This window comes from Vicia villosa, unplaced genomic scaffold (genome assembly GCF_029867415.1).
Source record: "Vicia villosa cultivar HV-30 ecotype Madison, WI unplaced genomic scaffold, Vvil1.0 ctg.003944F_1_1, whole genome shotgun sequence".
Classification (NCBI taxonomy): Eukaryota; Viridiplantae; Streptophyta; class Magnoliopsida; order Fabales; family Fabaceae; genus Vicia; species Vicia villosa.
In genome coordinates this window covers 89,971-101,372 of record NW_026706345.1, presented here as the reverse complement: position 1 = coordinate 101,372, position 11,402 = coordinate 89,971, and the positions used below count along the sequence as shown (strand labels likewise).

General features: G+C 38.4%; 2 protein-coding genes across 2 annotated transcripts; one reads left to right on the top strand and one right to left on the bottom strand.

Moving 5' to 3' along the window:
• Positions 1-487: 487 nt before the first annotated feature.
• LOC131641684 (uncharacterized) lies at positions 488-2,293 on the bottom strand. The gene is made up of 3 exons (XM_058911980.1): positions 1,550-2,293; positions 711-1,351; positions 488-668 (listed from the first exon to the last, which is right to left on the bottom strand). Exons 1-3 carry the CDS (start codon positions 2,291-2,293, stop codon positions 488-490), a joined length of 1,566 nt encoding a protein of 521 aa, XP_058767963.1.
• Positions 2,294-10,321: 8,028 nt separating this feature from the next.
• LOC131641683 (uncharacterized) lies at positions 10,322-10,834 on the top strand. The gene has a single exon (XM_058911979.1). The coding sequence runs from the start codon at positions 10,322-10,324 to the stop codon at positions 10,832-10,834; it is 513 nt and encodes a 170-aa protein (XP_058767962.1).
• The last annotated feature ends 568 nt before the right edge of the window (positions 10,835-11,402 follow it).

Genomic DNA, 11,402 nt, shown 5'->3' with positions numbered 1-11,402 from the left:
GCGAATGTCATGACATCGGCCTTGACATCAGGTAAAGGCCTGCATAAGGAAAGACTTCACAACAGCAGAATGCATGTCATGACACCAGTTTTGACAAGATAGAACCACAACTAGTTTTACCAAAAATTACAGCCAATCAACAACATCTACAAACTCCCCCTTTGGCAAATTTTTGGCTAAAACACTAATAGATGTAAACAGATATCAGAGCATACACAGCAGCCAACAACAGAAAAATAAATTCTGTAACAGAAAAATAAATTCTGACAGCAACTTGATTAATCACCAGAAAACCAGAAAACATCTACTTAATCAACTGTTATAGAAACCACTTGTCATTGTCAGGGAGAACCAGAGAAAACCCAAAATAAAGAAAACCACAAAACAACCATGTCCAAAAAAAAACCAAAAGATCACCAAAATAACAGAACAACCATTACAACAAAACAACCACTACCACTACACTACCACTACCAATAATGGTATCTTAACTCCCCCTTTTTAGCCACAAAAGGAGCCAAAACATATTCAGCTCAGCAGAGCTAATCATCATCCCACTCTCAGCACCCTCAGCCTCTTCCTCAGCTTCTTCCTCAGCCTCTTTGTCTTCATCCATATTGTCACCACCCTTTTCACCAGCAAGATCATCATCTGTAGACTGCTCAAGACTGTGGATGAGATTTTAAAGTTTCAGCTTCCTGTTGTCCAACTCTTGACAAGTCTCTTTTAGCTCAGCAATAAGAAGAGCTTTGTTCACAGATTTGCTGGGTTGTGATGTCCCAGCAGGTGTCTTGTCATCAGACCTCTGCAGCAGCTTGTAGTGAAAAGACAAAGCACTCTCCCTCTTACATACAGAATCTTTACTTTTCAGAATTCCAGGGTGTTGCTTGAGGATTATTCCACATATCAGAGATGGGAAAGCAATGGGAAGCTTGGTAGCAGAGGTACCAACATGCCTCATAGTTTGATCAAATATGTAGGTCCCATAGTCAAATTTTGTCTTGGTTCCCACAGCATATATGAATCTTCCTAGGCCAACAACAATGGTGGAAGTGTGATTGGTAGGCACCCAGTTAGCAGCACCAATTTTGTGCAGCAATGCATACCTGACATTAAGAGAACTAGCAGACAGTTTGCTCTTTATGGGCCACTTCTTAACCTTACCACCAGTGATTACCTTGCAAACCTCATTATCAGTCAGTTCAAGCTCAGGTTGAGCCTCAGCATCTCTACCTAGATATAGGTTGATAACAGCAGGGGAAAAATCTAGACACTTTCTTCTAACATACACCTTATGAAAATCATCAGTTGTTCCATCACCACAATCTTGAGACAAATTCACAATAAATTCCTTCACCAGCATTTCATAACACTTTGAAAAATGAGTAACAGTTTTAATCAAACCTGCAGCCTTGATGAGCTTCATGACCTCTTGACATTCCAGAGCATCATTTGCTAATTCTCTTTCCAGAGCCAGCCTTCTTTGATGGACAAACTTCCACTGGATAGCATTTGAAGCATAGTGCAAGTAAATGTTATCCAAAGGAACATCACGAGCCTTTGTGGAGGACTTTGTGACAGCAATCTTCTTCTTGGATGGGATGTCAGGGACATCACTTAAGACATCATCTTCTGGGACAGAAACACTTCTTTCCTTCCTCTTCTTCACAGTAGCCTTGCTCCCTGTGGTTGAAGGTTCAGCAAGGACCTTCTTGACCTTCTTTATAGTGACCTTCTTTTGAGGAGTAACCTGAGGTTTGGAGAAATCTTGATCACAAGCCTGTTTGCCCTTACGAGTCTTGACTCTATGAGAGATGCTAGAGATGAGTTCATCATCAGCAATGTCAATAGAATCATCCAGATCATCCAGATTCACAACATCATGCACAGTAGGACCTTCATTAGGGGTTTCTTTAGAAGCAGCAACAGGAACCTCTTCAGCTTTCTCAGGCTCAAGAACTTCAGCATCTTTAGTACCAGATGTTTCAACATTAATAGCTTCAGATGTCTCAACTTCTTTGGCACCTGGGTTCTTCTCATCAGTGTTATCAACCGATGTCTCAACATCACCCTGATCTTTGCTAGCATCATCTTGACCATCTTGATCATCTTTGCTGTTCTCAGAGGCAGACATCTGGGCTAGAGGAACAGATATCCCATCAACCTTGTGCCCTTCATTCAAGATTCTTGTGACAATACATGCGATCGCATTGTGAACATAAGCAGAACCCTCTCTACCTTGAACAGAAAAGGTTTCAGGAACAGATCCCCCAGTTGATTTTCTTGCATGCATCTTTCTTGGTGGATTACGAACAGTATCGGTAGCAGGAACAGAGTTCAATGGCACAACATCCAGCACAACATCTTGATCACTCACAACATTTGGTGCCCTAGAACCTGATGCTGTTTCAGAGGTAGGAGAAGATTTCTTTGAGGGAGAACTCTGAGACATGGTGAGAGAAAGTGGAAAGCTGGGTAAGGGATTGTGAATGTAGCAACACAGAGAGATAGCGTGAGTGTGGAGGAGAGGTTTTGGAGGAATGGAAACCGTTTGGGTAACTTGTAAAAGGGGGGGAAAATACACTTTAATGTGTAATGATATCAAAGATTTGGAGAGAGAAATATTGCTGGCCCCACACCCAATTAATTGCTATAATCCTTCACAAAGACAAATGCCTAGTTTGCTTCTTAGATTTTCAAATTGATTTGCATCCAAGGCTTTTGTGAAAATGTCAGCCAATTGAAGGTTTGTAGCAACATGTTCCAAGGCAATTATTTTATCTTCAACAAGATCTCTAATGTAATGATGTCTAATATCAATGTGCTTGGTCCTGCTATGCTGAATGGGATTCTTTGAAATGTTAATGGCACTTAAGTTGTCACAATATAATGTCATGACATCTTGTGTGACATTGTATTCTGTTAACATTTGTTTCATCCAAACAAGCTGAGAGCAACTACTTCCTGTTGCAATGTATTCTGCCTCTGCAGTGGACAAGGACACACAATTTTGTTTCTTGCTGAACCATGAAATAAGATTATTACCCAAGAAGAAACATCCTCCTGAAGTACTTTTTCTGTCATCAGCACTTCCAGCCCAATCTGCATCACAATATCCAATGAGAATAGGTTCACACCCATGAGAGTAGAGCATTCCATATTCACAAGTACCATTCACATATTTCAGGATCCTCTTGACTTGGTTGATATGGCTGATCTTAGGATCTGCTTGATACCTAGCACACACCCCAACAGCAAAAGCAATATCAGGTCTACTGGCTGTGAGATACAGTAGACTTCCTATCATGCTTCTATATAAACTTTGATCAACACTGGTTCCCTTTTCATCTTTGGACAACTTTAAGTGAGTAGGAGCTGGTGTTCTTTTGTGAGAAGCATTTTCCATTCCAAACTTTTTAACAATGTTTTTAGCATACTTACTCTGAGAGAGAAAGATTGAGTCTTCCATCTGTTTAACTTGCAGCCCAAGAAAATAAGTTAATTCTCCAACTAGACTCATTTCAAATTCTGATTGCATCTGATCAACAAAATGTCTAGTCATCTTGTCTGACATCCCCCCAAACACAATATCATCCACATAGATTTGAGCAATCAGGATCTTTCCTCCTTCATCTTTAACAAAGAGAGTTTTATCTATTCCTCCTTTCATGTACCCATTACTAGTAAGAAACTCAGTTAGTCTCTGATACCAAACTCTAGGGGCTTGTTTTAGGCCATAAAGAGCTTTTCTTAGTTTGTACACATAGTCAGGATGGTTTGGATCAGCAAAACCTTTAGGTTGCTCCACATAAACTTCCTCACTCAGGTATCCATTCAAGAAAGCACTCTTCACATCCATCTGATATAGTTTGAATTTTAGAATACAAGCAACTCCTAGCAGTAATCTAATTGACTCAAGTCTAGCAACTGGAGCAAAGGTTTCATCAAAGTCAATTCCTTCAACTTGAGTGTATCCTTGAGCAACTAGCCTTGCTTTGTTTCTGACAACAGTTCCCAGTTCATCTGACTTGTTCTTGTAAACCCATTTTGTTCCAATGACATTAGTACCTTTAGGTCTTGGTACCAGCTCCCATACTTCATTCCTTTCAAACTGGCCTAGTTCTTCCTGCATGGCATTAATCCAGAACTCATCTGCTAAGGCTTCCTTGACATTTTTAGGTTCAATTTTTGACACAAAACAAGAGTTTGAAACTACTTCCCTTGACCTTGTAGTAATTCCACTGTTGAGATCACCTATAATAAGTTCACTAGGATGATTTTTTTGAACTCTTATTGATGGACTCTTGTTAGGAAGTTCAGTCTCAGATTCTGTGATAGTAGGACTGCAATCATCTTCTCTGGTAGATCCTTCAGCTGTAATATCCCAGAATGTTCCGACATCTTCTTGACATCTGCTTGATTGTGGTCATCATCAACCACAACATTTATGGACTCCATTATTATTCTGGTTCTTGAGTTGAACACTCGATAGGCTCTACTGTTCGTAGAGTAGCCCAGAAAGATTCCTTCATCACTCTTGGGATCCATCTTCCTTCTGTGATCTCTATCAGCAAGAATGTAACACTTACTACCAAACACATGGAAGTATTTGACAGTGGGTTTTCTTCCCTTCCAGATCTCATATAGGGTGGTAGAGGTTCCTTTTCTTAAGGTAACTCTATTATGGACATAACAAGCAGTATTCATGGCTTCAGCCCAGAAGTAGATAGGAAGATTCTTAGCATGGATCATGGCTCTGGCTGATTCTTGAATAGTTCTATTTTTTCTTTCAACAACCCCATTTTGCTGTGGAGTAATAGGGGAAGAAAATTCATGATGTATTCCTTCAGAGGAGCAGAAATCAGCAAACTTTTGATTCTCAAATTCCTTTCCATGATCACTCCTAATTCTCACAACACCATTTTCTTTTTCTCTCTGAACTCTTTGACATAGGTCCTTGAAAACATCAAACACATCTGATTTTTCTCTGATGAAATTTACCCAAGTGTATCTGGAGTAGTCATCTACCACCACATAAGTATATTTCTTTCCTCCAAGACTTTCTATTTGCATTGGTCCCATCAAGTCCATATGTAGCAGTTCAAGAACTCTGGAAGTAGTCAGATGTGTAACTTTTGGATGTGACATCCTGGTTTGTTTTCCTACCTGACATTCACCACATATTCTTCCTTCATCAATTTGTAGCTTAGGAATTCCTCTCACAGCTTCCAGAGAAATAATCCTTTTCATACCTCTTAGATGAAGGTGACCAAGATTTTGGTGCCACAACTTTGCTTCTTCTTCCTTAGAGCATACAGTAGAATAGCTGGATTCATGAGACACCCACAAGTAGCAGTTATCTTTGGATCTGACACCCCTCATTACTACTTCCTTTTCTTCATTAGTAACCACACACTCAGCTTTAGTGAAGTTGACTTGGTATCCTTGGTCACAGAGTTGACTGATGCTTATAAGATTAGCAGTCAGGCCTTTGACCAACAAAACACCTTCTAAATTTGGCACTCCTGAACAGTCTAATTTTCCAACTCCTTTGATTTCTCCTTTAGCTCCATCACCAAAGGTTACATAACTAGTAGAATGACTCTTGATATCAGCAAGCAGATTCTTGAGTCCAGTCATGTGTCTGGAACATCCACTGTCAAAATACCAGTCTTCTTTGGCTGAAACTCTAAGAGATGTATGGGCTATTAAAGCCATATTTTTAGGTTTCCATTGTTGCTTCTGGATGGGCATGATCTGCTTAGGTTTGTAGTAAGGAGCTTGATCTGGGTATCCATATAATCTGAAGCAAAAAGGCTTAATGTGTCCAAATCTCCCACAGTAATGACATCTCCATCTTTGAAACTTTCTCTTCATTTCACTTTTCTCGTGATGTTGAGTCACATGTTTTGACATCGGTTTCAACATCTCAGCTTCAGGTTTAGTTCTGCTACTATCTTGGGAATGTTTCTTTGCACCAACAAATCCTATACCAGACATATCTCCTGAACTTTTTCCAACCTGCAAAATCTCCTCCAACATATCCGTGCCACTGTTCAACATTTTTACAGATTTTGACATCTGATCAAGTTTGGATTGTAACATGATAATTTCACTATTCAGTTCAGATATAGTTTCACTAAGCCCTTTGTTATCAGCCTCCAACTGAGCTATGTATTTCTTCTGCTTTTCACCTTGTTGACACACTTCAGCACTTCTGATACACAGCTTTCTGTAGGAGGTTTCCAGCTCTTCAAAGGATAGCTCATCTTCACTAGAATCTTCATCAGAATTGCAAACTCCAATAAGGGCTGTGACATGTTTGGCTGATTCTTCTTCAAAATCACTCTCAGAATCTTCATCAGACCAGGAGACTGACAATCCTTTCTTTTGTTTCTTGAGATAAGTAGGGCATTCAGCTCTAATATGTCCATACCCTTCACATACATGACATTGAATCCCTTTGCTGTGATTGTACTTTTCTTCTGGTTTAGCTATTCTGCCAGAGTCATAAGATCTATTGATGTCAGATGAGATGTTCTTGGCATTAGGTCTTGGCTTCTGATCCATTCTTCTCATAATTTTGTTGAATTGTTTGCCAAGCATAGCTATAGATTCAGATAGATTCTCTTCTCTACTTTCCTCTACTTCTTCTTGAGAGTTGGACACAAAAGCTATGCTTTTGTTCTTCTTTTCAGAATTTTCACTGATTCCCATCTCAAAGGTTTGAAGAGATCCAATTAACTCTTCTACCTTCATTTTGCTGATGTCCTGTGCCTCTTCTATAGCTGTAACTTTCATATCAAATCTCTTAGGTAGGGATCTAAGAATTTTTCTCACCAGCTTTTCATCAGACATTTTCTCTCCCAAAGCTCCTGAGGTATTAGCAATATCCAGTATATTCATATGAAAATCCTTAATACTTTCATCATCCCTCATCCTTAGATTTTCAAACTTTGTAGTTAGCAGTTGAAGTCTTGACATCTTCACTTTAGAGGTGCCCTCATGAGTAGTCTTGAGGGTATCCAAGACATCTTTGGCTAGTTCACACTGGTGCACCAGTCTGAAAATATTCCTGTCAATTCCATTGAATAAAGCATTTAAGGCTTTAGAGTTGCCAAGCGCCAATGCCTCTTCATCTTTGTCTCATTCTTCCTCTGGTTTAAGAGTTTTCTTGCCATCTTTATCAGTAATAACAGGATGTTCCCATCCTTTGTTCACAGCTCTCCATGCTTTACTATCCACGGATTTCAGAAAAGCCACCATGCGAGGTTTCCAATAATCATAATTAGAACCATCCAGAATGGGTGGTCTAATCACAAATCCACCACCTTCTTTGTCCATAGTACCAGAAAATACTGTCCCTAGATCTCACCCAGTAAAAACAGGCAGGGTGCCTGCTCTGATGCCAATTGAAATTCTGGACTCAGACACGTGATGTCTAACAGGATGTCACGACATTACTATCTGAACGTTTTTAAACAAAAGAACAAAGAGTAAACAGAAAAACAACACAGGAAAGTTGTTAACCCAGTTCGGTGCAAACACACCTACATCTGGGGGCTACCAAGCCAGGGAGGAAGTCTACTATAAGTAATATCAATTAAAGGTAATACAAATCAAGATTACGCCTTTCACTTAATATCTACCCAATGCAACTTCAATCTAAACAACTTAGACCAGAGATCCTACTCACTCCCCCTCAATCACAGCAGTGATGAAAACTAACCAACGAATAACAAAAGAAGACACTCTTCAAGGACACAACTTGATCTTGCTTAAAATCTTTGATCAAGTACAATAGTACTCTTGCTTAAAAGCTTTGAGTACTTCTTACAACTCAAAACAAAACGCCTAGACCAAGACAATCATCATGATGATTGTTTGGCTTACAAGAAAGCTACAACGAAAGACTTAAAAACAAAGAACTCTAAAAGTTTCTCAAACAAAAACCCTAACATCAACAGCAGCACCTGCGTGGAATAAATAGCCTTCATACAATACAGCAGCTGGGCCTTGGATCCACAAAATAGTTTTAACCCTAATAAAACTAATCTCCATAAATCAAGGAACTAATAATAATAATCATCCAAGACGTCCTTGAAACAGATCAGAATCCATCATTACCAAATAAAGCGCATAGGATCTTATCAGATCACATAACCATAAATAGTAATAGAAAAGAACGAACAGCTGCGAATGTCATGACATCGGCCTTGACATCAGGTAAAGGCCTGCATAAGGAAAGACTTCACAACAGCAGAATGCATGTCATGACACCATTTTTGACAAGATAGAACCACAACTAGTTTTACCAAAAATTACAGCCAATCAACAACATCTACAAAATAGTAGTTTCTTCCATAGAGCGATGAGAAAAAAAAGAAGACACAATCATATCGGTCACATTCATTCTTCAAGTGATCTTTTGGAGTCAGTGTTGAATGTTAAGGAGGGGGTTCAAAGTCATTTTTAGAATAAATTCATCGACGCGGAGAGGGAGAGATTGATGTTAGAAGGGATCCATTTCAAAATAATGTGCTTAGAGGGTATAATATATCTTGATAGTCTTTTTCAAGAGGAAGAGATTAAGGATGTAGTTTGGGGTTGTGGGAGTACTAAAAGTCCGGGTCTTGACGGTTATACTTTTATGTTCATAAAAAGGTGTTGGAATATTCTTAAAGGGGATTTCATCCGTTTCATTAACAGTTTTCAATCCGGGAGTGATTTATCTAAAGCGGTGACTTCCTCTTTCTTGACTATAATCCCTAAATCTTCGAACCCGGTGTCTTTGGATGATTATAGACCGATAAGTTTAGTCGGATGTATGTATAAGGTGATCTCTAAATTATTAGCGAGAAGATTAAAAAAATGGTGAATTCCATTATTTCCCCGTGTCAAAGTGCTTTTGTTCCCGGGAGACAATTGTTTGATGGAGTCATAGTGGCAAATGAGGTGGTGGATTTTGCAAGGAAGGTAGAAATTGTCTTCTTTTTAAAGTGGATTTTGAAAAGACGTACGATAAAGTGAATTGGAACTTTCTTAGATTCATAATGGAGAAGATCGGGTTCGAGACGGGTTGGAGAATATGGATGGAGTTATTGGTGTTCCAAAGTAAGATGTCTATGTTAGTTAATGGTAGCCCGACGAAGGAGTTTATGGTGGAGAAATGATTAAGGCAAGAAGATTCTCTTTCGCCTTTACTTTTTGTGTTGGTGGCGGAAGGTTTAGCGGGGTAGGTAAAGAAATGTCTAGAAATTGGTGAGTATGGTGGTTTTGTGATTAATGGGAAATGTCTTGATGATATTCTTCAATTTGAGGATGATACGTTGCTAATTGGGGAAGAGTCTTGGATGCATGTGTGGGGTATAAATTTGGTATTGAGGGCTTTTGAATTTGTTTCGAGACTAGGCATTAATTATCACAAAAGCAAATTGATTGGTATTAATGCGAGTAGGAATTTTTTGGAAGCTGCTTCCTATGTTCTTTCTTGTAAGGTGGAAGATAGTAATTTCTCTTTTCTCGGAATACCGATTGGCTTCAATCCGAGGAAGTATTTAACATGGTTCTCTCTTTTAAATAAGATGAAGAAATGGTTAATTAGCGGGTTGGATGAATCAGTTTCTTAATTAGAGGTAGAATTACTTTGTTGAAAGCAATTCTTTTTTCTTTAACTATTTTCAATACATATTTTTATAAGATGCCGAGGAAGGTTGCCAAAGAATTTACGAGCATGAAAGGTAGTTTCTTGTGGGGAGCGGTGTAGCAAAAGATAAAGATTCATTGGGTAAGTTGGAAGAAAGTGTGCCTTCCTTTCGAAATGTAGGGGCTAGGTGTAAAAAATATAGTGGATTTTAATATTGCCCTTCTTAGTAAGTGGAGATGGAGAATTCTTCTAGGACACGATACGCCTGGTTCAATTTATTGAAAGCTCGATATGACGATATTGCTATGAAAGTGTGTTGTGATGGTAATAGTAAAATTCTTCCGTTTCACAATTGTCTTGGTGGAAGGACATTATTACTATTAACAACTATTGTAAAAGTGATCCGATAGTGGAGTATTGTAGGTTTAGTATTGGTAGAGGTTATACTACTCCTTTTTGGGAAGCTAGATGGTTGGAGGATTCTAGTTTGAAGGATTATTTTCTGGATTTATATTCGGCTTCTTGTTTGAAAAAGGTTTTAGTAGCCGGTATGGGGAGATGGAGTAATGGAGAGTGGTGTTGGAGTGATTGTGGTATTGATTGGGTGGTGTTGCATCCAAGTGTGTTGTTTCTTCAACCTATCTTCGAAACAAGTTGAATGGCCATGACTTAGGTATGTCCGAAGAGGATAGGGTGGAGTGGACTATTGTTCTGGAGGATGCCTTTTCGGTGTCTTCTTGTTATGCTAGTTTTCGGTACCCTCTTGGACCACAAAATAGGAACGACGAAGTTTTGGGTTTGGTGTGGAAAATGAAAGTTTCTTTCAAGATAAAGGCGTTTGGTTGGAGAGTTTTTGTTTATAGACTTCCAACAAAGGACCTTTTGATGTATAGAGGTATTGTCTTTCCTTTAGATTCTTTAAAGTGTGTTTTATGTGGTATACAAAATGAAAATAGGGATCATTCTTTTCTCAAGTGTAATGGGGTGAAGGTTATTTGGAGGAAAATAGCTAGTTGGATTGGTAAGCCGAAAGGGACAAAGGAAGATTGTCTAGCTAATTTTATAGATCGATATTTATTTTGTAAAAAAAAGAAGGTCAAAGTGGATAAATTAGGAGTTGTGTGGGTTGCAACTTCTTGGATTATTTGGTTATTGAGGGATGAGATGTGTTTCCGAAATGATATCTAGAATATTAACAATAGAGTGGAGTATCAAAACTTTGGTTTGGAAGTGGTCTTTTATAGGAGATATTATTTACTCCAATCGTAGTTATTACGGGTTTAGGAAAGCCCCATTGTTATATTTATCGTAATCGAAATTGGTTTGTAATTTTTCTTTTTTGTCGGATTTTACTATCGTTTTCTGTATAAAAAAGGTTGAAAAACTTAGTTATCTTTTATTTATAAATCTTGCTTATACAGAAAAAACAAATATAAACACAAATAAATTAGTTATCGACTAATAAACTCATGTTTATAGGATTAATATAAATACAAATAAATTAGTTATCGACTAATGAACTCATGTTTATAGGACTAAAAAATCTTTCTAGGATTAAAAAAGTCTCCTCCATTACAGTAATAGGTTTAAAAGGAATAATGTCACATTTTTCAATGTTCATGGAAGTATGGATCTTGGAGGAAAACAATCTTTTATCGGTAAAGTCTTTCGCTAACGCCATCCTCCAAAATTCTTTGCTGCGAGATTCAATCATTCTCGCTATCGGTAAGTCTTTCGCTAATGCCATCCTCCAAAA

What these genes read in the sequence shown, in the direction of transcription:
- LOC131641684 (XM_058911980.1), bottom strand. Translation starts at nt 2,293, where the DNA reads ATGCATGCAAGAAAATCAACTGGGGGATCTGTTCCTGAAACCTTTTCT. An exon ending in CCTCCACAAAGGCTCGTGAT is followed by an intron (nt 1,352 to 1,549) that starts GTTCCTTTGGAT and finishes ATGCTGGTGAAG; the next exon opens with GAATTTATTGTGAATTTGTC. An exon ending in CTAAAAGAGACTTGTCAAGA is followed by an intron (nt 669 to 710) that starts GTTGGACAACAG and finishes TCTCATCCACAG; the next exon opens with TCTTGAGCAGTCTACAGATG.
- LOC131641683 (XM_058911979.1), top strand. Translation starts at nt 10,322, where the DNA reads ATGTCCGAAGAGGATAGGGTGGAGTGGACTATTGTTCTGGAGGATGCC.